Source organism: Echinococcus granulosus (genome assembly GCF_000524195.1).
Source record: "Echinococcus granulosus chromosome Unknown EG_S00061, whole genome shotgun sequence".
In the NCBI taxonomy this organism is placed as follows: Eukaryota; Metazoa; Platyhelminthes; class Cestoda; order Cyclophyllidea; family Taeniidae; genus Echinococcus; species Echinococcus granulosus.
The window spans coordinates 67,288-90,983 of record NW_020170441.1 but is presented as its reverse complement, the minus strand read 5'-3'; the positions used below and the strand labels follow the sequence as shown (position 1 = coordinate 90,983).

The window sequence follows — 23,696 nt, the reverse complement described above, 5'->3', positions numbered from 1 at the left end:
TATCAAGGAGTTTAAATAGTAAATGGGGTTTTTTCCTTTGCTTTTAGATTTCCAGGCTGACCAAGTATTTGCTTTTAGATTTCCAGGCTGATCAAGTATTTGCTTTAAATAAAATGTGTTTTCCGGCCGTTAAAAACCTAACTTCAGGTTTTTTTGAATACTTTTGCCTTGCTATACTTAATTTTCATACTACTCATTGAAATTTTTTTTAAGTGCCATCGTCTGGGGCTCCTCGGTAAAACACCAGCCCCAAAGAGTGGGCAAAGACCATGTTCTTGATGATGAAGATGTAGTTCAGATCGTCAAAAGGTGGGTAATCTGTTTCATTCATAATTTTATGTTCAACTGGGTTGACAGTCGATAGGTTCAAGCTTCTTCCGCTAAATCGGCTTGGAGTGTTAGGTAGAAGGTCTTCACCCAAAGCTCGTTGTTTCCTAATGGTAATAAAGTTTCAGTTTGTGACCAATTTTCTGTTCAGTTGGCCATGTCATTGAATTTTGCCAAAATGACTATCCACCCAATCTAATTTCTCCGAGAATTTGTTATGATTAACGCCTTAGATACCTTTTTTAGGAGTCAGTGCATATCATTCTTTAGCCTTGTTTGCTGCAAACTATCCCAAACATCTATGATGCTTTTATTTTAATGGTGTTAGCTGCTTTTGATATGGAATTTGTTTGAAAAACAACACCACTTTATTGTTGTCTCATTTCTCTTTTTAGAATTTGACTGCTTGCCCACCCTCCCATTTGAAGACTGTTGTGTATTTGGCGATCTTGTATTATGTATGAAACCACGGTTAATAAAGTTCAGGTCTTGCTCATTTGTGTTTTTTTCTTGATTGTTTGCAGACAATTTACCCCTGTAAGTTATGCTTGGGCAGGGTGTTTGGGTTCTTGCTTTGGCGAGTGATTTAATTAACTTATGGAACATACCCTCAACTTCGTCATATCTCCATTGTGTGTTTGTTTACTCCTCAATGGAGTTTCATGTAACCAATAAACCAACTATGCTATGTTGATATCAGCACGATGCACTTTGGTCGCCTTATATGCACTGACGTGAGGCTCTCATGAATGAGAAGTCGGTCGCCTGTTTGACTGGACTCTGTGATGTCCCATACTTGAGTTTCTTGGTCGCTTTCATTGAACACTATAAGGGGTGAGTTGTTGCTGCAGCTGTCGCTGCCTGTTTGCGCTTTAGACGGAGAAGAGTAGCAGTAAGTTCAAGGGCGTGGCGCCGAGCAAGGAGGAGCGTAGGACCTGTTGGGCAGCGCGGGACGCCTTCTGGGATTGTATCAAAGACGTTTACTCCAGGGGCCGTCAGGTCCCCGATGAGCTCTCCGATACTGTCAATGCCTCCCAATGTGTCTCCCTTCGCAAGACCTATGAGGCCGTCTGCCCAGAGTCCTGGGTATGCTCAAATTACTTGCTTCAAATATGAATGTGGATATATTGCAGGATCGTAAAAAAGTAATGCGGTGAAATAATTCATGAAAGCCTTTTTTGTAATGGCAGAATGGTACTAAACATTTGTGATGGAAGCGTCATAGTAGATTAAAGGTTGCTTTCCCCAGGGTTAATATCTCCTCCTGTATCGCACAAATGTTTCACAGCGTAACAATACTGCAGTGTCCATTGCCTTGTCCTTTAGTGCATTAATATTTGTCAATTGGAAGCGTTATTCACTCAACTGTTTTATTCTTCCTCCTACTTATTGTTGGCAAAGTTTTCGTTTCACGACCTGTGTGGGAAAACCCTCAGTCGGTGCTGAGAACTAATGGTTTACCAAAATTCACTTTTCATTACTGCGGAAGTACATGAGTTCAATCCACACCAAACAACTTCCCCGTAATTATGAAAATGTCCCAAAGTTTGTATGAAACTGAAGCGGCTGCGGAACTCTCAATCTTTTCTAGGGATGAGTTTTGCTTTTGAAGGACAGTTTGACCCGTCTCATTTCCTCTTCTTGTAGATTAAACTCTTCGATCGACAGCACGACTTTGACCTCTTCAGAGCCTCGGTGGCTGAGGAGAGCCTGAAGGAACGAGCCAAGAATGCCTGAAGAGTGTGGCTTCCACGTCCATATACCACTTTTTTCAGTGAAACAGTAATTTTTGTTCCCAAACTTTAGTACGTCTGGTTCCAATATTGGAGGATAAATGTTTAGGTAAAAGACTCTTGTGTTTACAGCGTTTGTCCCACCACGTCTTGTCAGATCGAGCAAGTCTCTAGAATACCGACATGGGACTTTCCCTGTTTGTCAAACTTGAGAGTGTGAGGAATCAAGAAATTATGCTTTTTCTTTGTTTGATTGAATTGACCTAAACACCTCAGATCCGTGGGAATAGCGTCGCGGGATTTGTTGACATTTTTCATTATGAAATTGAATTTTTCAGCATTCGAGGAAAAGTACGGATGATAGGTATTGCATAGGCCAACTGCAAAAATCGAAAAAGGTGACAGTGAAACTACGTAATTGAAATGGTCCAGGCAAATAAACCTAATCACTTCATTAGATTATTTATTATTGTACTATCCCAGGCACCTGGTTCTATTGTTATGGATTGTCACGGCGAAGTTTCTAACACTTTGAAATAGGAGCGTAGTTGTTTGGGCACACTGACCCGGCTCTAGATGCGCCGGCTGATTCGTACCCCCATGTTTACTCGTCTCCATTCTAATGGGCTAGTGGTAGAGCTTGCAATTTGAATGACTTAAGCAAGTCGGATCACGTCTTCTGGTAAACAGAACCCCATGTGACTTTATTGAAAAGGTGAAGTGGATTAGCATAAAGTAAACGCAAAGGTCCCGCTCTGATTTACCAACCATGGGAGCGACCCCAAGCCTCTTGGTGCATGCTTACGAGTTACTTTCTCACACTTACAGCCTTGATATCTAGGTGCTGTTGGGTTTTTTTAGTGCCTACTATAGGCATTGCATGAAAATTCTTTTTAACTTTTTTAAGCTTTACGGTAAAACCCCCAAACTATGATGGAGGCGACGGGTTACCCACTATCAAGTGGTGCTTTAACAACCCCTCTCTTTGGCACCTTTCTCCTCCTAGGTTGCGTGAATGGGGATAAGTTAATCAGAATTATTAGGACTTAGTCTCCTTAACCGTTGCACCTAATATGCATTTCAATAGGACATGTACACGCACGTCGCTAGCCTTCCCAATCGCGCGACCGACGATCCACCTGTGCGGCGCCTCGTCGATGTCAACTATGTGTTAGTAGATAGTTTACTGGATTCCTTTTACAAAGTTTTTGGATTCCTTCGTAAACCAATTTGGTGTTAAAATCACAACTCTTTGTTTTTTTGCCTTTTTCATATCAATATAGGCACCATGTCGACGACCTGCAGCGTCGAATATTCACTAGTGTAATTGCAACACTACGCGACTGAATTGCGGATACGATTTGTGGTTTGATTTTTCGATTCACTAAACAGAAATAGCCAGAGCATGTGAATGTGATCATCTATCCCATGCTTAGCTAAGGCGATATGAGAAGATAAATGTATTTTGATTAGTCTATTCTTTATCAATTCGGGATCCCATGCACATTCTTGAGTCCCACTGGGTTCATTTTGGAACATGAGCCTCTTCAGTGTGCATTCTACAAAACGTAATACCCTCTGTACAGCTTGACATCTACCAATTGTGTATGCTCCATGTCTTAGAAGTTTAAGGTGGATCAAGTAGTCGCTTCCATTTTTACACCGTTTCGCTTCATTACTACCCGTGCTCTGTGATTTTGACGGATGTGTTTTTGTTTATGTTGCCGACTTGGTCCTCATTTTTCATTTAAACGCAAAACACGTCTCGCAGTCAAGTGTCACAATTCTAAGGATGTTCTGTATATTCTTAGGCCTTTGCGTGTAATATGTTCGGTTTGCTTTGGAGGTTGGCAAACTTTAAAGCTTAATGCTAACCCTTTTCAGCTTCCGTAAAATATTCATGTTTTGCAGGAAGTTTTAAACTGAAAAGTGAAGTGTATCCAAGCGCAAAGTGAAAGTGTTTTTGGGCCAATGACAGGGGGATCCTTACTGGTTAGTGCCTAGCAGCTGGCTTATCAGCGAAGTAACATCAGAAGCGGCGAGTGACCTCTCTACCCATCGGTACAATATTCACTAATTACCAACCTCGTAAGGAGGTCCGATAAGGTAGCATGCGGTTACGTTGTTTGCGGGCAAAAGTAGGCGATCCATTGGTACGTGACAATGCATTGACGGATGGCGAGGGAAACCTTATGTGTTTAAGATGGTGATGAAATAGCAGATAATGCTTACTTAATTTTATAAAGTGTGGAAAGATTGTACGATTCATGAATAAATCCGAGGGTGGCTTTGTTAAGGAAGGGATGGTTGCATTACCAGTTAATATGCTCAAGAAAGTTCATCATTGCATTGAAATGCATCCATTAAAAGAGGACTTACAATGACATCCATTATGTTCATTTCTTTGATATCTCCAACTGACTGCCCATTTGGCCAGTCGACAGCAGGAGTGCCAGTGAATTCAGTGGCCTGGAACGACCACAACGCGATATGCATGGGTGGATTCGGCTGTGGTAGCGTACTGCCCCCCAGGGCATAATCAGCTACTCTGGGGAACCCTGTGCGAGATTTGACCACTTTATTGCGGGTAGGACATCATTCGGTGGAAGCCTCAATGGCTAGGCACCTTTCCGCCTCCGTTAAATTTCCGCAAACTATGATACTTCATCGTGCCTAATCCTCGGCACTTTGTCAAAGAAGTGGATCACAGGCCGCCTCTACCCTCGCTACCATCACCCACCTGGCTCTCCCGTGTGCTTCTGTGTGGTAGCACACTAAATTGACCTTTCAATTTTGCTTAATATACCCAATCGGTAACTTTTAAACTGGCGAAATACACCATTCTACATACATGTTTTGTGAAAGGTCTGTGCTCCTTCCCACGAGTGTAATGCAACCAACAAAAGCATTAAAGTTAACATGTAGCCAGGATTTGAATTTTAGTCTTTTAACCATAGTACTGAGAAGTAGCCTTTCAAAAAGTCGAAATATTGACATGATTACGATGGTCGTGGCAGTGTCAGTGTGCAAAAGGCGCAGTTATGAAACATTCTGCGTCAACAGAAGGACGCGTCATTATGTAGAATTCAGTAAGGAAATCTTGCCCTATTATATTGGAATTGTTTACCTCTTATGCGCAAAATTTGTGAATTCATATGTGATTCTCATTTGTATGAGGCTTTTCGGTGCTGCGGATTTTGTGGTTGCAATAATAACCTTTTCAAACCTCCAGACGATGTCAACGATGCACATCAGACTATTTGAAAACAAGCTCAGTATGCTGCCAATTTCGTTGTGGCGTAGTTGTGGTAACGCATTGGCAACGTGTGGTTTTTGAATCGATCTAATGGCATCCCTATAGCAATTCACATGGAACATAACGAGTATCCTGCGTTATGACTTGCCGCATCATTCTTTGTATGGCATCGACCCCCAAGAGCGTATGTGTTTTGGCGTTACGCCGTAATAAGAGGACGAAAACTGAATGAGTCTTCATTCAAAGGTCGAAGTGCCAGTCATAGTGTCCGTAAACGTGAGAGCCTGTTCACGGCGAACAAACTAATGGTCGAGGAAGTCGTGAGTAGGATTATGGTGGATAATCTTCTCATAGGCATGCACAGCTGACGAAGAAGCAAAACTTCCATGTTGATCACATAATATTTTGTGTAGTATGACCCGATGCCCCGTACCGCTTGAGAAGGATTTGAGAGTGCTCATCTCGTTGATTTTGTTAACCAGAAGAGAGAAAACTTGGTGAATAAATGACATTTAATTCTACAGATTTTTTTGGTGTGGCAATCTGTTTCAGAGTTCTGCGTGGAAAATTCCTTCAAATGTTTGCAAGCACCAGTGCTAATTTGTCAAACGCGGAATAAGGAATGGAGGAGTTTCCCCGACCTATGAAAGTGGCTAAGTTTTTCATTTTTTTTGATGGACAGGCAAAGATACAATTATATCCATGCTCTCTTGAAGTAATTTACTTTGTTGGTATGCCATTTAATGCAAAACGCAACACTTACACTGAGGAAAGTTGTGGAGTAAACCGGGCTTCTCCATTACGTGCTTCCAATTAAGGATGCTTGTTCACGCAATTATCACGACAGTACTTATTATCCACTAATTATTTGAATTGCGTTGCTTAATTCCATTAAAGTGATGTGACATCCGTCTTGCATTAGGAGAGTGGACGTAGGATTCGCGTCGCTGCTTCAAAAATAGTGGCAGTCATAATTGCAGAGATTAGATTAATGCAACCTGTTTACCCTTCGGTTGCTTAGGCGACAGGTCTACTCACCCACTCCAATTCAATTGGTGCCTAGCTAACGCAGTGACACCGCAAGAATCCCACTGCTTAAAATAGCTGAAAACTAATTCGTTTTCAAGTTAAGGCACTAAAGTGTACCATTTAGTCTGGAGATCCTCTTGTTTCACTAAAGAATCCGTTTAATGAGCTGCGTCAAAGAGCTTCGGTGACTTATATGAAGGAAAAGTAAAGAGACACTTGTCTTAATTTTATTCTTTTCAAGAAGTTATTTTGTTGGAAATGTGGTTGCAGTAAAAGCAAATCCTATGCCTATGAAAAAATGTGAGGCACAGCATCACATTTCCACCTCACATCCCTTGTAATGGCGTATGGAATTGGTAAAAGATGCGTTTTCAAGGCAGTTCCGATGCAAATGTGTCTAAGTATTGGGCGCGTATTTAAAGAGTGTCAGCCAAAAATACTGGTTCACCGTGTATAGCGAACAAGAAGAGGGTAGTTTTGTGCATGTGTGCCAACTTATTTCGCTAAGCGTGACTTATTTAGCTCATGTTAGTAGTTCAGCGCCGTGTATGGTCTAACTGGAAAAACAAATAGCTTGAGCAAAGACAGAGAATTTTAAATAGGATTGGAAAATTTGGTGCTCTTCTCTAGTTGACGAGAGTTGAAAACAACTTTTCATGCTTCACAGTAAACAGACGTGGACCATCCCACGGCGTATCGAGAATGGGCAAGTTGCTGCACCGCCAGACAGCTTATAAGGCAGTAGCAGCCAACCCCATCCGCCTTATTGATGGTCTTAAGACGGGCGAGTCGACTTCAAAAAGGTAATGTTACGTTGCCTGGACAGTAGGAAATGCAAGATTAAGCAGACGAGTAATTAGAGCGCAAGAGTGACGGAAAAAGTGGGGTTCTTGTAGATTATTTCATCTAAGCTTCAGGCCCGATTAAATGGAGTGTCCATTTGTTCGCTGAGGCTTTTCCATCGAAATTCAGCAGAAAATAATTAGTAGTCTTCCCTATAATGCTCATAAACGTGGCACATTTGTGGAATTTTGGCCAATGTTACTCAAGAGCTAAAACCACATCAGTAGAAAAAGAATGTGCGCAAAAGTAAAATTTATTGCTTACTAAATGGAAGATTAGCAATAATGATGGAAATGTCCCAACTGCAAAAAAAATTACAAGTGCACTTGATTGTAAAGTATTTTATCCTCAGCTTGATGTGTTTGACAGGACTCATGCAGACAGGCACACAAACCTCGCCTGGCGAATGCACATACCCGGCTGGTCCGAGTGGATAATTAGGTATGCAAGCACTTCTACGACCCACTACTACACAGCAGAGGGGCCTAGGCAAGGTGTCAAGCCCCAAAAACCCAACAACACGTTAGAGAATTTCAGCTGCATAAGAGATCAGCAGACGAGGAGGGTGCGAGGAATGAACAAGCAAAATCTCCAAAAAACCACCATGACGGTGATCCAAATCGCCATATAGAATCTTATTTCTACACAGGTTGAATGAACAAAAACCGCAGAATAAAGACTAACACACCCTAAGAGATGCCTCTTCAAAATAGTAGCAAACCACCTAGACTGCCGATTGAGAGTAATTAATAAAAAACCCAGCAAATGCGGACAAAAAACCAAGACCAACTGAGACCAGACAATGAACTTAATGACCTAATCCGGAGATCTGGACGGGATCTGCTGACATGTCTCAGAGACTTTGATACGGCTACAAATCAAACTAGTCCACATCTCACATTTCTTTTTGAGCAAAATACACATCCGCATGGATGTGATGACTTTATAGAAGTGTAAGCATCAAATCTGTTAGCGCAGTCTGCCCAAACTGAATCACTTGCAGTACGTTTGCTACATGATTGGTACCAATGCCCAAGTTTCCTACTGTCTAAATAACTCGAACATAACCTCTGCAAAATTGAAATCTTTCCCCACGAGGTGGACAAAGAAACAAGAACGCATTAGGACGAAAGACTTTGGTTTTATTAATTTCAAGGTGAAGGAAAAGTATATTAATGTATACGCAGTTAATATAATCCGTAGTGTATACTCTACTACGCATTCAAAGGATAATGGTGATGAAAGGGCATATCGCTTTCACTAAATGCGATATGGAGTGATAATAGTCAAGAAAGTGAACAGAAAAAGTGGGCAAACAAATGATCTGATTGTACAGGTGCATTCCTAATACACGTCTATCTAGGTACTAAGAAATACGGCAACAGCTCGTGGAATTTCCACGACGGCCTTTTTGGGACTTCCACAGACTCCCTCGGAGTCGGAAATGCGAGACAGCACCGCCTCTAACGCCGCCTCCATCGCACAGAGGATAGAACTTCCCCTTGGAAAAGGCGAGAAATCGGGCGGGCTTAGAGGAACTCTCCTCAGGAATGGGAGGCGGGGGTGGTGGAAGCGGAGGAGGGAGGTTGCAGTCTACCTTCGTAATGGCACCGGTGGCAGTAGTGGTGGTAGTGGCAAGGGAATTATTGGAGGAGGGGATGTAAAAGAAAGAGTTTGCCACAGGCATGGAATCGGTTGACACCGATGAGGTTGCATAACGCGTGTCCCCATTTGGAGCGATGGGATTTTTGGGGAGATTGGTCTTGAATGCAGTGGCGGGAGGAGCAGTGGCTATTCGGGGAGGTGGGGAGGCGGAGGATTGTCGAAGAGCGGATTGAGTGGCGTTGATGCGAGGTCGTCGCAAGGAGGCGTTTGCTGACACGGACATGCCCGGCTGGTTGACCAGAGTTAGACTCCTCACCAAGGGAGAGGTGGAGGGTGGTGGAGGAAGTCCATCGAAACTGGAACCTGTTGAGATACGAGGAAATCCTCCCGTTCGCCGCCGTGACTGCATTTGTAGCTCGTAAGTGCCCCTCAGAACATCCACCATGTGGCGCGAATCACGGAGGCTACTGGCCAAGGAGGCAAGTGAAAAATTTGATGAAGTGAGACCGTTCTGCTGTCGGTTCGAAGCGCGTACGTACGTTGGTGCTGCAGCGCACCACACCGCAGACAAACGATGGGTGTTTACGATAGCCGGTGACGTTTTAGGAGCGAGAGATGAATGCGGAGATGATGGCTTCAACTCGTCTTCATCCTTGGAAGGACTGTGTGTCTTGTTTTCATCCTCCTCTTCTCGAATGGTTGCACAGACATCTGTGGCGACGGGAGGCTTAATAAAAAGATGGTCGAGAATGTTGGGGGCGGATTGGCAAGAAACACTGAAGCGAGCATTGGAGACGTCACCCTCCTGAGGCTGTGGCGCCTCCTCCAAAGTGGACATAGGCGGTTCGAGAGCGGGCTTTGGAAGGTCACGATCGGGCGCTTCAATGGCAAAGCGGCCAGTGGTGAAGTTAAGGCTCATTCGAAGAAGGCTCAAATGAGCAGATGCGCTGTTGTTTCCTTGCCCCAGAACATAAAAGCCGGGTGGACCGCTCCTTCGCCGGTTATCACGCACAGTAGATGAATTCGTAGGTCGAATGCAATTATTCGGGGTGTGCCGTGAGGTGAGGAACAGATTTCCTGCTCCCGATGGTGACTGCCGCCATCTCCGATCAACCGCTGGCCACAGGTTAACACCGCTGAGAGGCCGCGAAGAGTTGGCGCTGAAGCTTGCAGCTGAACCAGTGTAAAATTTTCGTGTGGACCATGGAGGGCTACGCGCCCGTGGCATCGAACTTCGATTCGCATAAATAGAACTCATGGATTTTCTGTTGACAGAAGTCTGACGCGGCTGTTTAACAGCGGTGAGGAACTGATTAGGAGGACGTTTAGACAGTTCTTCCTCATTTTCAGCCGGGATCTTCCACTCACCATCCTCCTCGGCTATATAATCAAGCAACTGCGGACTACTTTTAACAGAGATCAATGGACGCAAAGAGGGTCGAGTAGAACGGAGGTGACGGGACGTAAGCAGAGAGGAGACCGATCGACGACCGGTATCTCCGACTCCGGCATTCAACGAGGTCTCCGAAGCGACCCGTTCGGGCAGGTCCGCTCTCGAGTTCGGTCGAGTAAAATACTTTGCCGGCTCCAGGTCTAGCGCATGCAGATCTGAAGCTGCGCCAACATCACTGCTTTCGAGCTCCGAGAGAAGTTCGGAACGAACGCAAGCGAGACTAGCAACCGCCTCAAATTCCTCCTGCTCCTCGTGGAGTAGGGCCTCATCGGTTGTTTCGTTGAAGTTAATCTCATCTGCAAGCCTATGATCCATACCACACACTCCGACGGCAGAAACAGAAGGCGCCTCCTCGTCGTTTTCCTCCTCATCCTCAAGAATCATGGAAAAGCGTCGAAGTCGTTCCTCAGCACCGGAGGCCGCCAGTGAGGCGGAGATCGATTTGGGGAGGGCCGCTGATCGGGATTGGGGCTTTTCGGACTGTTCCACAACAGATTGCAGTTGTGTTTTCTGTTGTAGAATCAAAGTTTGTTCAAGAGCCTTCGCTTGAGCCGAAAGAAGCTTATACTCCTCAATGTAGTTCCTTTTCAGTTTTCTCTCGGCCAAAAGGAAATACGTGGCGGAGATATGAGAGTATTCGTTTCGATCAAGAGCCTGTTGAATCTCATCTACTGTAGCAAGTCCACCGGAGGCCATTTTATTCAAAATCTCCATGTGATCTTCGAATTGAAGATGCTCTTGTGAGATTAGAGGGACTGAAAATAGACCGATTGGTAGCTCCTCACTGGCCATTTGTAGCCACTCGTCTTGAAGCACCTCCTCCAGTGTGGCGCGCTTGGCTGGATCGCGAATGAGTAGACGAGAAATGAGGGAGCAGCACTGGGGCGATAAGTGGGGTGGCAGGTGGTACTCGCAATCCATGATCTTCGTCAGTGTCTCACTATCATTCGCTTCCTCAAAGGGCAACCGACCACAGACGAGCATGAATAGAATCACGCCCAGTGACCATATATCGACTTTTGGAGCGTCATATTTAGTACCAAGGAGTATTTCAGGAGCGGAATAGGCTAGCGAACCACAGAATGTATCCAACTGCTTTCCGGGGACGAATTGATTACTGAAACCAAAATCAGTCAATTTAACAACACCCAGTTGTTCAAAGAAGACAACATTCTCTGGTTTAAGGTCACGATGGACAACATGGAGATTGTGGCAGTAGGAAATGGCGGTGACAATTTGCCTGAAGTAGCGTTTTGCCAGTTTTTCTGACAGCCCATGCTCATGTTTCATGATGTAGTCATAGAGGTCACCTCCATCTCCGAGTTCTAGGATGAGGTAGAGTTTATTTACAGTGTCGATGACCTCGTAGAGCCGAACCACGTTGGGGTGCTGTACGAGTTTCATGCAGACGACCTCTTGAAAGAGATGCTCTCGAGAGGGTGCGTCCAACTTGGTCTTGTCGATCACCTTGACTGCGACTTTTTCACCGGTAAAGACGTGCTGTGCAATCTTGACGACTGCGTAGTGCCCCCGGCCTATAGTGGGTCCGAGATCATAGAGACCTGCGACCTTCGGTTCAATCGCATTGGACTCCTCAAAAAAGCGCTGATAGATGGACATGTGCTAGGGAAAAGAAAATGTCCCGAGTAGAAAAACATCGAACACAACCAGTTTGAGCATTATTTAATCAAACTAATAAAGTGGTATTTTGCACAATAGGATTTGTGCTACCAAAATAATGCACATATCCAACTGGGAGCAAGGGATTGAGTTGCTTTGCTGTTGGCATTGTAACACTACTTTAATCTAGTCAAAGCCACAATTAATCAAGGTCCAAGGTGTGAACAATAGTGTGACAAAAGTTACATGGGAAAATGAATCCTAGAGGAGTCGAGAAGAAACAAAACAACAGCAACGCTGAGACAATACCCGCGTGACAATCTCAAACCATGTGGTGGAGCCTAGCATGTGCAATAATAGCACATGCCAGGTTAATATAGAGTAAGGAAGAAATATTGACAACGGGTTAAGATGCTTTTAAAAAAATTGGAAATCAGTGATATTTTGGTCATATTCCGAGTTCATATCAACGATTACCGTGAAGCAAAACAAAGGTCGAAAGACTATCCCCAGCATGAATAAATGAAGACGTAAAGGGAACAAATAGGGGGAAGAAAACGAAAATAGTCAATCGCGGTCATAAAGAGATAGGTATACTGTAATGCGGATTACGATAGTCAGGAGTATTTCCTAAATGACAAGAGAAAAAAAAAAATTTATTTGGTTTAGGGGGTAAATTCTTTACTAAAGGTTCAATAAGAATACTCCAAATATTCCCAAAAAGTGTACACACACGACGCTCGATGAAGGCAAATTTTGTGAAACAAATTTAGAAGCTAGTGGAAAATAGATGTTTGCTGCATAGTCGGATTACAGCTAGGAGTATTTATAAATGCGTTTCTTGAGTGCCAACACCATTTGGTAGGGTGGACCTTGATGCGACCAAATATGCAGAATGACTACAAACAGGATGTGAAAAGATGACAACTGATGGAAGCTAACCGAATGCTTGAATTCAGTGAGGAGATGAAATAGAAGGCTTGAAGCGATGCGTTGGAGGCGGAAAGTTACACATACCCCCCTCGTAGGCCCCAAAACGTTTAGCGCGCACGCTGCGGAGATGGCACGGGTCGAAGGGTGAATCATGCAGAGCCATTAGCCGTCGTTTCTTGACCTATCATAGCTTCGCTTCTGTGCTACTACTACGGTACCGGAATCAGAGATAACTTTGCTGGTAAGGTCACGCACCGTCTTGTTTATTCATCCGGGTCAGTCGTTTTTTTTTTTTTTTTGGTCGGAGAGTGTGGAAGAAGAAAATTAATAAGGAACAGAATTTAGCTCTACACACGGTATGCACTATGACCATCATCACTAGGATTTCCCCGTTTCGGCACTGAAGGTAAGTGCATTTTCGACATTTTCCATTTGACTGGACAAAACCGATAGAAACAGGCCAAGTATAACTAGAGCTTACTTTCATGCTCTTGTTTTGCTAGTAATTCGGAATATCTAACACAATCGACAGGGCTTTGTGTTGAGACAAGGCAAATAATCTGCCAAACCTAGTTCAAATAAGTAGAACAATACCTTACAATGATTGATATGGCAAGGAGAAAGTAACAGAACAGAATGCATTCATGCACAACTCCAAATGAATTTCTTCAACGGAAAGACAAGATTTGTGCATGAAGCATAAGGAAATGATGTTACTCCCACACCAACAACAGCAATGGTTAATTTGGACGTACACCCAAAATTACCAACAAATAAACGGTGAAATGCAAAATGCATCGGCTGCGGCAAGCCCCCCAATCCAGGCAAAGAGGGCTGTAAGAGCCTATGAGTTTGAGCACTTCTCCATACAGAAAAAGGGTGCTTACATTACGAGCTTTAAATCGGCCATCGGAAGATAAGGCTCATCTGGTGCAATGAAAGAGAAGCCCTAATCAGCACTTGCTTACTCACTAGTTAGCAACTCCTATTGATAAAATATGCAAGTGAATCAACAAACGAGTCTTAAGATCACAGTTGGATCAGATAGCTATTAGCTCATACTGTAATTATAGGAGTAGAAAGATTGGCGATCATTTCCCCGAAACGGAGCGTACTACAATGGTAAATACAAACCTAAACCAGAGTGATGTATTTGGCGTTGGAAAGGATTGTCCGAATAACAACAATCATGGTTGATGAAAAAAACTGGAGAATGTAATACGCGGTCCTGGGTGCCGCAATTTGGTAAAACGAGTGATCATTGTGGCTTAGATAAGAATAACTTCTACTTTCCAAAAAAAGCTTGTGTGACCTTACTATGACTCACCACCTTTAAATCTACGTCAGGAATGAAGTAAAACCTAGTGAAGGTAATGCAACACCACACCCTAACCTGATGCTGAACCTAAATTAATCATGTGGCAATGGTGAAAAAAAGACTTTACTGTCTTGAGACAAAGCTATGAACCTCGTTATTCGAAATGTCCAATAATTAAAAGACATTACACCCCACGAGGAAAAGTGAAAAGCAGTGTTAGGGGGGGGGACAAATTGCTGTGTAAAATATGTATTTTTCATAGTTCGAATCGCATCGCGGATTGTCTGCCGAACCCGTCGTTCATACTGCGCCCAAATTAGTGAGACTTGACTTTGTCCGTCAATTTTCACTTGCAACATACATTTTCATCACATCATGCTACTATTCAAGACCCAGTACATTTAAAATCGCAGAAGTCGAGAAAAACGTTCATTCGGTGCAATTGTTCACTTCAGCCTGATTGATGAATTAAGGATCCGTCGTCCGTATACACGACCCGAATTTTCGAGCCTTTACAATGCGACGATGAGTGACTGGTCACCTGGAGAACGAGACACCGCTTCTGTCATGAAGGGTTTTGGCTCAGTTCCAAATGGGCTCACCCGTGATAGTGCCACGCCAAAATATGGGGGCGCTAAGTGACACTCCCACCCCCACGCACACCTTTAATTAATTGTAGTTGAGATAAGTTGGCGCCCCGCAGTTACATAAACACGGACACATGCACTTATCAGTCCGCTTTGTCCACATACTTCCAACCATGGAGATACAAAAATATGAACGACCTATGAACAACGGTTTCAAACATATGCACAAAGAAGTCGCCCATATCTGATAGTTGTTTATGTTCTATCCTGAAGGTAGACGATATGGCGCAATTCATAATGATCATTTAGATGTTCCGGTAAGGAGTGTCATCCAGACGCATTACACAAAACTCGAGTCGAATGAATACAACTTTGTACTTTGAGCAATGCCATCAATCAACGTGACATAAGTCGGCAAATGAAGGGAGGAGAACTTAAGAGAATGCTCGACCAGGTGGAATAAATTCAGCACACTCGAAACCGCGGGCAGTAAAGGACCGAGAAAACAGCCTGTCAAATCCCACCCAGTGGTAGAGAGGGGTAAAAGGGCATAGAGGAACAACCAAAATATGGGCAGTGTTGAGCCATTTTGAACAGCACAGACGTAAAAAATCACATAAACAGTAGCTCGATTAATCACACAAATGTCAAGCTCAAAGCTCAGTGGTGCCTTGTCCCAAAAAACAACAAGGAGTTTTACTCGCCTTGCGGTGGGAGAATAACTGGGAGGGAACGTTCTGACGCGGTGGTAAACAGACGTCCAACCAGGGCACAGTCGCACTGACAAAAAGGCGGGCTTCGGCACAGCCCGGGTACAGTTTTAAAGAGCCATAGTAGTTGGTCCAATGCGGCATTAAAAAAATGAACTACTAGTGTTGTTGGCATGTTGACACTTCAAGGACAGACAGACAGACACGATGCACGCGTCCCCATCACGTGACTGCCACCGCTATGTCGCCCGCTGGCAAGTGGGCGCTCAGTATTAGCAGTCATGCTATCGAGCTGGTTTAGTTGGAATTCGGCCTCTATGCCAAACCACATTTGGGTTTGTATTAAAAGCAATTTCATTCGTTAAGATATCAGAGGGGCACCTCAGAAAATGAATTAACAAAGCATCGTACGATCGTGACAACAAGCTGCTTCAACTTCTTGAAGGGTATCCAACAGCTCTGAGCTCTTGCGACGACTAATGTAATCTAACCATCGCGTTCTGGTTTTAAGGGAAGAAAAAAAACAATATGTATCGGAGGCCGTGAAAAAATCAGAAATTCGTTCCCCGGGCGCTTGGATTATGGGTACCACTTGGGTTGGGTGCAGAAGAACTGCAGTACAAGTGACACCAAGAGAGAAATTGCATAATTGATGACGTCGAACATCCAACCAACAGTAAGCGAATTTATGATGATAAAAAGTACAACCTTTTAAAGAAAAAACGCTCAGACATGTTAAAATGGCAATTTGAAGTTGTGATAGGTTCAGTGAGTGCCAGAAATGAAGCGCAGTAATCACTCACATGCCTCGGAAGCGTGGGTTGATTCATTTGGCGCCACAGGAAAATGGATTGCTGAATGGACAATAAACAACTAAATCGATATTACTACATTAAGAAACTGAAGAGTCTTTTGGTGAAATCCCCGGGAGGTGGCATATCGAAAGGGGTATACTCTGCACCTGGAAGTTGAGAAGGATAAAGCACGGGTAGTTGACACACGTCGCTAAAAATGTCAGAGCCAGCGCAAGGCAGCCGAAAGTCTCGTGAAGGAAGGTTTACAAACACCTCTCTGCATGCATTACGCACTACATCACGAAGTCCCACACCAAGTAAAGTGTGTCAGATTCACTTCCGACTTCGGCTGTCAGAATGAAAGCGCAAAAAGTCGAGGGTGGGACATCGCCTGAGCGCAATCAGGCTATTTCTGAGGCTGAAAAAGCACCGACTTAGTGTACACTTGTAAGCGAAAATGGACGTTCAGATGTAAAGGTAGGGGTGCACGAGTGTTTACAAGACCACAAACTTATCGTGTGCAAGGGTCACACTAACCCAGCTAACCGCGAGAAAACTATTTACACATGAAATAGCAATTTAACTAAACATTAGTGGACCAAAATATCGCGCAAAATTACCTAGGGTAAGCACCATGACTAGAGTAAGCATGAAATAGGCGCATCTGGAAGCACTAAGATGGACCGAGACAGACGGAAACGCCTGCATGATAAAAAGGAAAAAAAAAACACCTGGAATTTCAAGTAAATTACAATGGTTTCAGAAAATCGAAAAAAAGAGCGATGACTTACAAGGAATTTAGTAGACTTGACAGACCTATAACCCTGTCATTGGCAGGAAAATGCGCAAGCCTACAAGAAAACAGAACCCCATCATTTGTCATTCGACATTTAAGAGTGATCTACCCTGAGCAAACAACTAAAAAATTCTCACAAATAAAACGTCGCTCCTAAACAAACAATATTCGGCACGGTGATAAAAGGGTTTCGACAATTTTTTGCCAGGGTACGCTAATCCAACGAATGAAAGAGAACATAAGGCCAACTTAATTTAATCCATAAAAGGCCCAAGATAAAGCGATATGATTTTTTCGGCAAGGTATTATTTTCCTGCCAAAACTAGGGCTAGTCCAGGCGAAAATCAGCGCCAACAAACAGCAATGCATACCCAGTTTGTCAGAAACACAGCGAGTTTCAAAAGAAAAAGAGCTCACGCTCCTCCAAATCATCACGTAGAGGGGGATAGCGTTTGACTGCGAGGCACTGGAAAAGTGGAAGGGGAACGAGTCAAACGTCTGAGATCTGTCAGCAACAGAAAGTGAATTTAAATGGGACTGTCGGGACAATTACGACATTGCAACCAGAGACATTGGCAGTGTAGAGTTGGGTGGTGAAGAGCCCCAAAAGAAGGCCTGAAATTCCCTTCAGCATATTTCATTTAAACAGACAGAGAGGTTTGGTCGAAGTAAGGCCAGTGAGGGGAGCAAGAAAGGAGGAAGGGGGCAGATAGTCGGGCAGGTAATACTTGCGAGATTGTACATGCAAGAAAAACCCACCACCCAGACTGCCAAAAATAAATTGCTATGGCAGTTAGCCAAGGTGGGGAAAACCTAACAAAATCCTTAATAAGAATAGCACAATCACTAAGGTACACCTTTAGAATGACTACCGCACGGTGCATGCTTGTAGGGGAAATTATACAAGAACAAATAAAACAAAGTGCATACCAAAAGTGCCACCAACAAAACCCAAAATCCTAAGTGAAAACCCAACAAGATTTAACGGACGCAAGAAGTTTTAGCCATTGAAAGCAGCAAGTAAATGAGTGAGCGTAACCAAAGGAAGTGGTAGCAACCACTGGAGTAAAAAGCAAACCTTGCTGACAGCTGAGAGACTATTCCAAAATTTAAGAAAGTGGGAAACCGACTAATTTACCCACTACAGATTGTAAAACAACTGTTTCAGTCAAGTCACTGAATTTTTAGGAAAACTTTCAGCGGAAGATTAAGAGCCTATTTACAAATCTTCACTCAGATTATCCCAGACTTAATGGGAAGAGCATAATAGTTGGTTCCAATTAAACGGTTTTATGATCACAATTTTATGAAAGTTGGTTTCAGGTAAAAAGCCCAACAATAATTTCGCCATCAGACCTGGTCTAAATGCATCGTTGATTCCTCCAATTTGTAAAACCGATTAACTTTCACAAACTAAGTCAAACACAACCTCACATGTTTTCAAAAGAGGTGCATTGGTAGGTGAAGTGGACAATGGAATAGATGATTCGCCCAGAGAAGCAACCGCAGCAAATCAAATAAATCCAAGTTTTAGCAAAAATACTTCACATTCAAAACCGGCAGAACACTTGCACTTGGGAAGAATAGATAACAATTACGCAGGATACGGTGGGAACACGGGTGGCCTATATGCAAATGCCGACGAAAGAAGGCACATATTAATGGCATAACAGATGAGCAGCTAAGAGCACTCAAAATCTGCTAAGTTGATTAAAATAGATTCTTTCGGCCATAACCAGAAGCCGTGGCACGACAACCAATTAGGCGTTAAACTACTAGAGCAGACGCGGTGCGCTACGACCAGAGTGGGAAATACGCCGGGCACCTACCTGGCTAAGAACCGCCCAAACGCCACTTTGCTACCCTTGTCCAAAGCCTACTAAGGGAATACACATGGATTATTGTGTCAGCATGTAGAAAGTTAAATGAATGCCACAACGGCCGCACCAGCTCAACGGTCAAAGACAGTGAAGGGGGAGCCGTTTTGCCACGAAAATAAATCACGAGCATGGTTCACTTGCGAAAAAGAAAATTGGGACGAAAGCCTAAGGCGCCCACCGGTGACACGGATCCACCTTTGACACGGTCATAGACTGAAATTGTAGCACTATGCATTGATCCTTAAAAAACCCTTTTTTGATAACGCACCCCATGTTCACGTGTCTGTAGGTGACGCATATGACGAAGGGTCCTGTGTATTCGGGAAACTACAGAAATTAGATGTTGACGCTACATGAGAAGGGTTTCCAGAACACTGTGATATTTAATCAGTCATTGCATTTTGATATTTTATTTCCAACATCTTCCACTGAAGCACCAGGGACGTAAGCACTTCATCATGGTAGTACGGTCAGCCCATTGGAGAAAGGTGGCAATAGACTCAGGAATGATCATGAGTTGAATAGATGCGGAACTTGACCATCGAATGTGACATTTGTTGGGAAAGGGATCAGACATGCATATGAAAAGTAATGAATGAACCAGAGCACCACATAAGTAAAACATATTTCCAGCACAATAGAAGCCTCTGATCAAGAAAAATCCAAAAAATTAAGGAATTCGTACACTAGGGGGCACAGCGGACACCTGTTAGTACAGATGTTCTAAACTACGGAATCGGAAAGCATTCAATTATTCGAAATGGTCGGCATATTTGCATGTACCTTCATAAAGACGCAAATTGGCATAGCAAGACATCTTCATCAAAAAGTTGATCACTATGTGGTCCGCCGTCACACGGCGTGGGCTAGTAGTGATGCAAAATTACCCATTCAGTACGTAACGGAAAAGTTAAGTGAGAAAGAGCAATTCTGGGTTCACTGCATTTTACCGATGATGTTAGACCTCAAATAACAAATGGGAAGGTGTGGTTGGCTAACTTGTATAGTTTTTGAGGTTGTCTCAAACAGAAATAAATTCATAATGCAGACGACGCATTCAAAGCTGGTGGTTTGGGGACAAAATTAACATGAAGAGCAAGCATCATGTGCCTTGTCGAGTCCTCGTACTACAAAAAGGTTGGCTAAGTCATAAAAGGGAGTGACAGATAAAATAGCGAGATGTGCGGTGACGAAGTGGCGCGTAAGGGTCGTCGCTGAGCTCATTACTAGCTCAATGAATGTAATCATTTCTGACAAATATGGTACCTCATGGTGCTCGTTTCAATATGCCAGGGAAAAACTACCATAAGAGCCAGTCACAGGGACTGGCAGAGAGCAATACTTTATAAACAGGTACTCTTACAATGTTGACAGAGCAGCCTGTTTGTGAAGTATGGTACCTTAAGGACACTCAAACAGGAGAACCTTGTTTACATGCATAGTATGTGAACTAAACGCCATACGACGAAAATTTCACTCTTAAGGGGAACTATCGGAGGTAATTTCAAGCCAGTAATAAGGACTAAATAGCAAAGTGAACAAGACGATCCAGAATAAGGAAAACTAATGGATTTGAACAAGAGAACCGGTGCCCAAAATACTAAAAATGAAGAAATGCCTGCAAATTTGGAAGTAGATCCACATGCCTAACCTTTCGGAATACATCACAATATGATGGATTTTCAAAATGAATTTGAATAGCAATGCAAGATAGATATGGTAGCGTATCTTAAATTTAGTGAAAAAAAGCAATCACGAATGAGAAATACATGAACGCGGGACCTCACGCTTAGCAACATTGAGGCATCGATAGAGATTTTGGAGATACCTGGAGGAGTATCCAACTGCATAACACTAAAATAACGATTGGGTGGTCAGCGTTTAAATGAAAGGCAGTCTTTTGATTTTGAGAGAGAAGTTGGTAGCCCCTTAACGAGCGACTAAATAAACCCAAAATGAACTGAGCGTTGTGGATTAAAACAGATGGATGTCGCACCACTGTTTCAAGTTATGTGAAGTAGGAAGGTTGTAAAGTAGGTTTAGAAAGGACGTAAAAGAATAGCTTGTTGCACAAGATGTCATGTGCGAAGTGTGTGCCGGTGCAGTAGCCGGTGACTTGACCCGCCGTTGGTCAACTGAGGTAAAAAGATCCGTTTGTGCACAGTGCGGCCATGTTAAAGAGTAACAAGTGGCTCAGACACTTGCATAGCAAGATTTTGAGATAGATGAATTCGGATGTGAGTAATAGTGTGGAGAGTCGCATAAATGTAGTTCAGCCCGCTAGGAAACAGTAATGACTCTACAAAAGTAACAGCGCCTGTAAGGTGTTAATATCGCCAACTTCAGAGCAAAATAAACCAAATTCTCCCTTAAGCTATATAGAACTTTGATACAATGAAAGGAGCACGAAAATGAGAAGCCTGAGTCCACTTCTTTTCTTTTTTTAGAAAAATGCAGAAAGCATATCAGACGACAAAATAATTGAATAGAAGTCGGCCCATTGGGGGATAAAGGGTGATAGTTGAGAATACAAAATTTAGGAAATTCTTAAAGTCAATTAATAGGACCGGTTAAAATCACTATCACCATACCAAAAGTTCAAATTTCGTGCAGAAATCACAGCATTAGAGAACATAGGCTAGGTAAGATCTTTTAGGGTAAGTGAATACATGGTTCAGGCGTTGAAGAGAACGCAAATACACTCATACCGTTTTAATATAAGACGTTTGGAGAGTATACATCGAGGCAAGCAATGGTGACGGAAAACCCAAAAGCATACGTCGTATGCTACTTTGGTAACAAAACTACCCGCTACAAATGAATCCCATTTCCCTTTAGGAAATAATAGAAATCGATTACAACGTAATGTGTACCCCTAAAAGCTCGATTAAGCACCAGAAAATCGCAGGCGGTTTGGGATGTAGACTCCTATTGCAGCACCAACACTTCAAACTGAGTAGTAGTTATGCGTGACAACCAAGAAACGTAGAACTATAAATGCATTAAATTAATAGTTTCATAACGTGCAAATACAGTCGTAGTAACAAGCTTGGCACAATCAATCAGTTTAAGCATTGCATATGAAAACGCAACCCGTATTTCTCAGAAAGTGGAGGAAGAACTGGTTACCGAACAAAAAAATGAGGAGAGATACTTAAGAGTAAGAGAAGATTGCATTAGAGAAACGAAATTGGTGCCAAAACAGTACTAAGTAAGCTGTATATCTAAATTCAATGGCACAACCGTACAGTCCAGTGGAAAATAGGACAAATTGATGACATTCTGATACATAGTAAGGACAAACATTGTAGAATACATCATTGCCAATTATTTTCGGACATTTAAGCACATCATTTCATCCACAGATCAAGGTAGTAATACAATCCACATATACATATATTCGTATGCATCATGCATTAAATTCTCGTAATCATTTTCAGGGATGTAAACGAAATGGCTGGGAAGCACAACTAACGGTAATAAATATCAAGTCCTCACACAAAAGGCATTCACGAAATCAGTTTCGAAATAGCAGTAGAACACATATTTGAAAGTGTGTTCAAGGAGGTCAAATGCCTACAAAAAATCTGGACAAAGTATGTGAAACTCGCATCAAAATAAAAACAAATTCTATAACAACGCACGGGGCAAATATAACTATAAAATACAAATAGGGCTGATATACTAAGAGAGTATAGGCGCATTTAAGTCTAAACATATTTTCAAAAAAACCCACACAGGCGCGTAGTATAGCCATTTACGTAACGAAAAAGGCATTGGTAAAACAATAAACTTACAGGATTTGAACGTACTTTAGACGGTTATTGAAAGGAGGTGATGAGTAAAGGGGTGCATGGTACAATTCAGTTGCGCAGACGAGATTGAAGTCCTTGAAATAACGGGACAAACCGGTTTAAAAAAGCACGGAGGATGCAAATAGAGCGCAAAAACTCGTTGTTGCGCCACACAAAATACAGCAATCGAGAGACACATAACAAAAGGCTACTAAACGCATTATTGACAAGCGCACTTGTGATAATCGGCCGGCCAATCGGTACAAGAAGTGCTGATAAACACAGCCAGATCACGATCGGCAGACCCATACGAACATGGCGGGTTGATTGTAGGGTGAAGGTCACTTATTAAGTGTTAAATGAAAGGTTTGGTATATTATAATAAAACGCCAGATAAACATTAGACAACTGAAACCAAGCCTTTTGGCTCAAAAGATAAAAAAATTAGAAATAAAAATTAGAAGTATACAAGTATGCCTTTTTACTAAAATAGGCCATTCCATCCGAGCTTGCCGAGACTCCTCTCAAAACAGTGGAAAGCATGGTACTCAGTAACGATGTATGCATGATTAACGGTGGGACCAAGGCTGTTGACATGGTCATGGGTCTAGGCTATCTATTACTAAGACCTAAAATTAGCAACCGCCGCATTTCAGAAAACCCATGGAATAATGCTATTGAATCCAGCTAAGAAACCCATTCGCATGCTCCATGTAGCCAATGCAAAACCGCTTTGTGGAATTTTTGCAATCGAGTTAGCATTCATGTAATTACCCTTTTAGTTCATTGTATATATATCAATCGCAAACCGCGGTGCCGTAGCGTATATGGATTTGGTTGTTATTAGCTTCATTAATGAATATGAGTTAAAATAAACCTGCCTCTTCCTTTTTTCGAAAGTATTTTTTCTGCAAAGAGGCATGTAGATTTTTTTAGGAACAAAAGTAGGTAGTTTTATATCTTCTAATCCTTGTTTGATCTACCTTCGATGGTGCATTTATAACTTTTTGTAGTCAAA

At 42.8% G+C, this 23,696-nt stretch overlaps 2 protein-coding genes across 2 annotated transcripts in view; one reads left to right on the top strand and one right to left on the bottom strand. All coding sequences in view use genetic code 11, as the record gives it.

Annotated features, from left to right (window-relative positions):
- EGR_06647 (Developmentally-regulated GTP-binding protein) overlaps nucleotides 1-2,064 on the top strand; it is a gene marked incomplete at both ends in the record, with an annotated part of 3,810 nt that extends 1,746 nt beyond the window's left edge. Inside the window, 4 exons of the mRNA XM_024495896.1 lie at nucleotides 214-309; nucleotides 756-864; nucleotides 1,204-1,413; nucleotides 1,975-2,064. Coding sequence (XP_024349662.1) covers nucleotides 214-309; nucleotides 756-864; nucleotides 1,204-1,413; nucleotides 1,975-2,064 — 505 coding nt within the window. The remainder of the gene's footprint in view (nucleotides 1-213; nucleotides 310-755; nucleotides 865-1,203; nucleotides 1,414-1,974) is intronic.
- Nucleotides 2,065-6,999: 4,935 nt separating this feature from the next.
- EGR_06646 (SNF-related serine/threonine-protein kinase) lies at nucleotides 7,000-22,995 on the bottom strand (the record flags this gene model as incomplete). Its single annotated transcript, XM_024495895.1, has 5 exons — nucleotides 7,000-7,138; nucleotides 8,673-11,869; nucleotides 17,422-17,509; nucleotides 22,682-22,773; nucleotides 22,984-22,995. The coding sequence occupies 5 exons, from the start codon at nucleotides 22,993-22,995 to the stop codon at nucleotides 7,000-7,002; spliced, it is 3,528 nt and encodes a 1,175-aa protein (XP_024349661.1).
- Nucleotides 22,996-23,696: the final 701 nt, after the last annotated feature.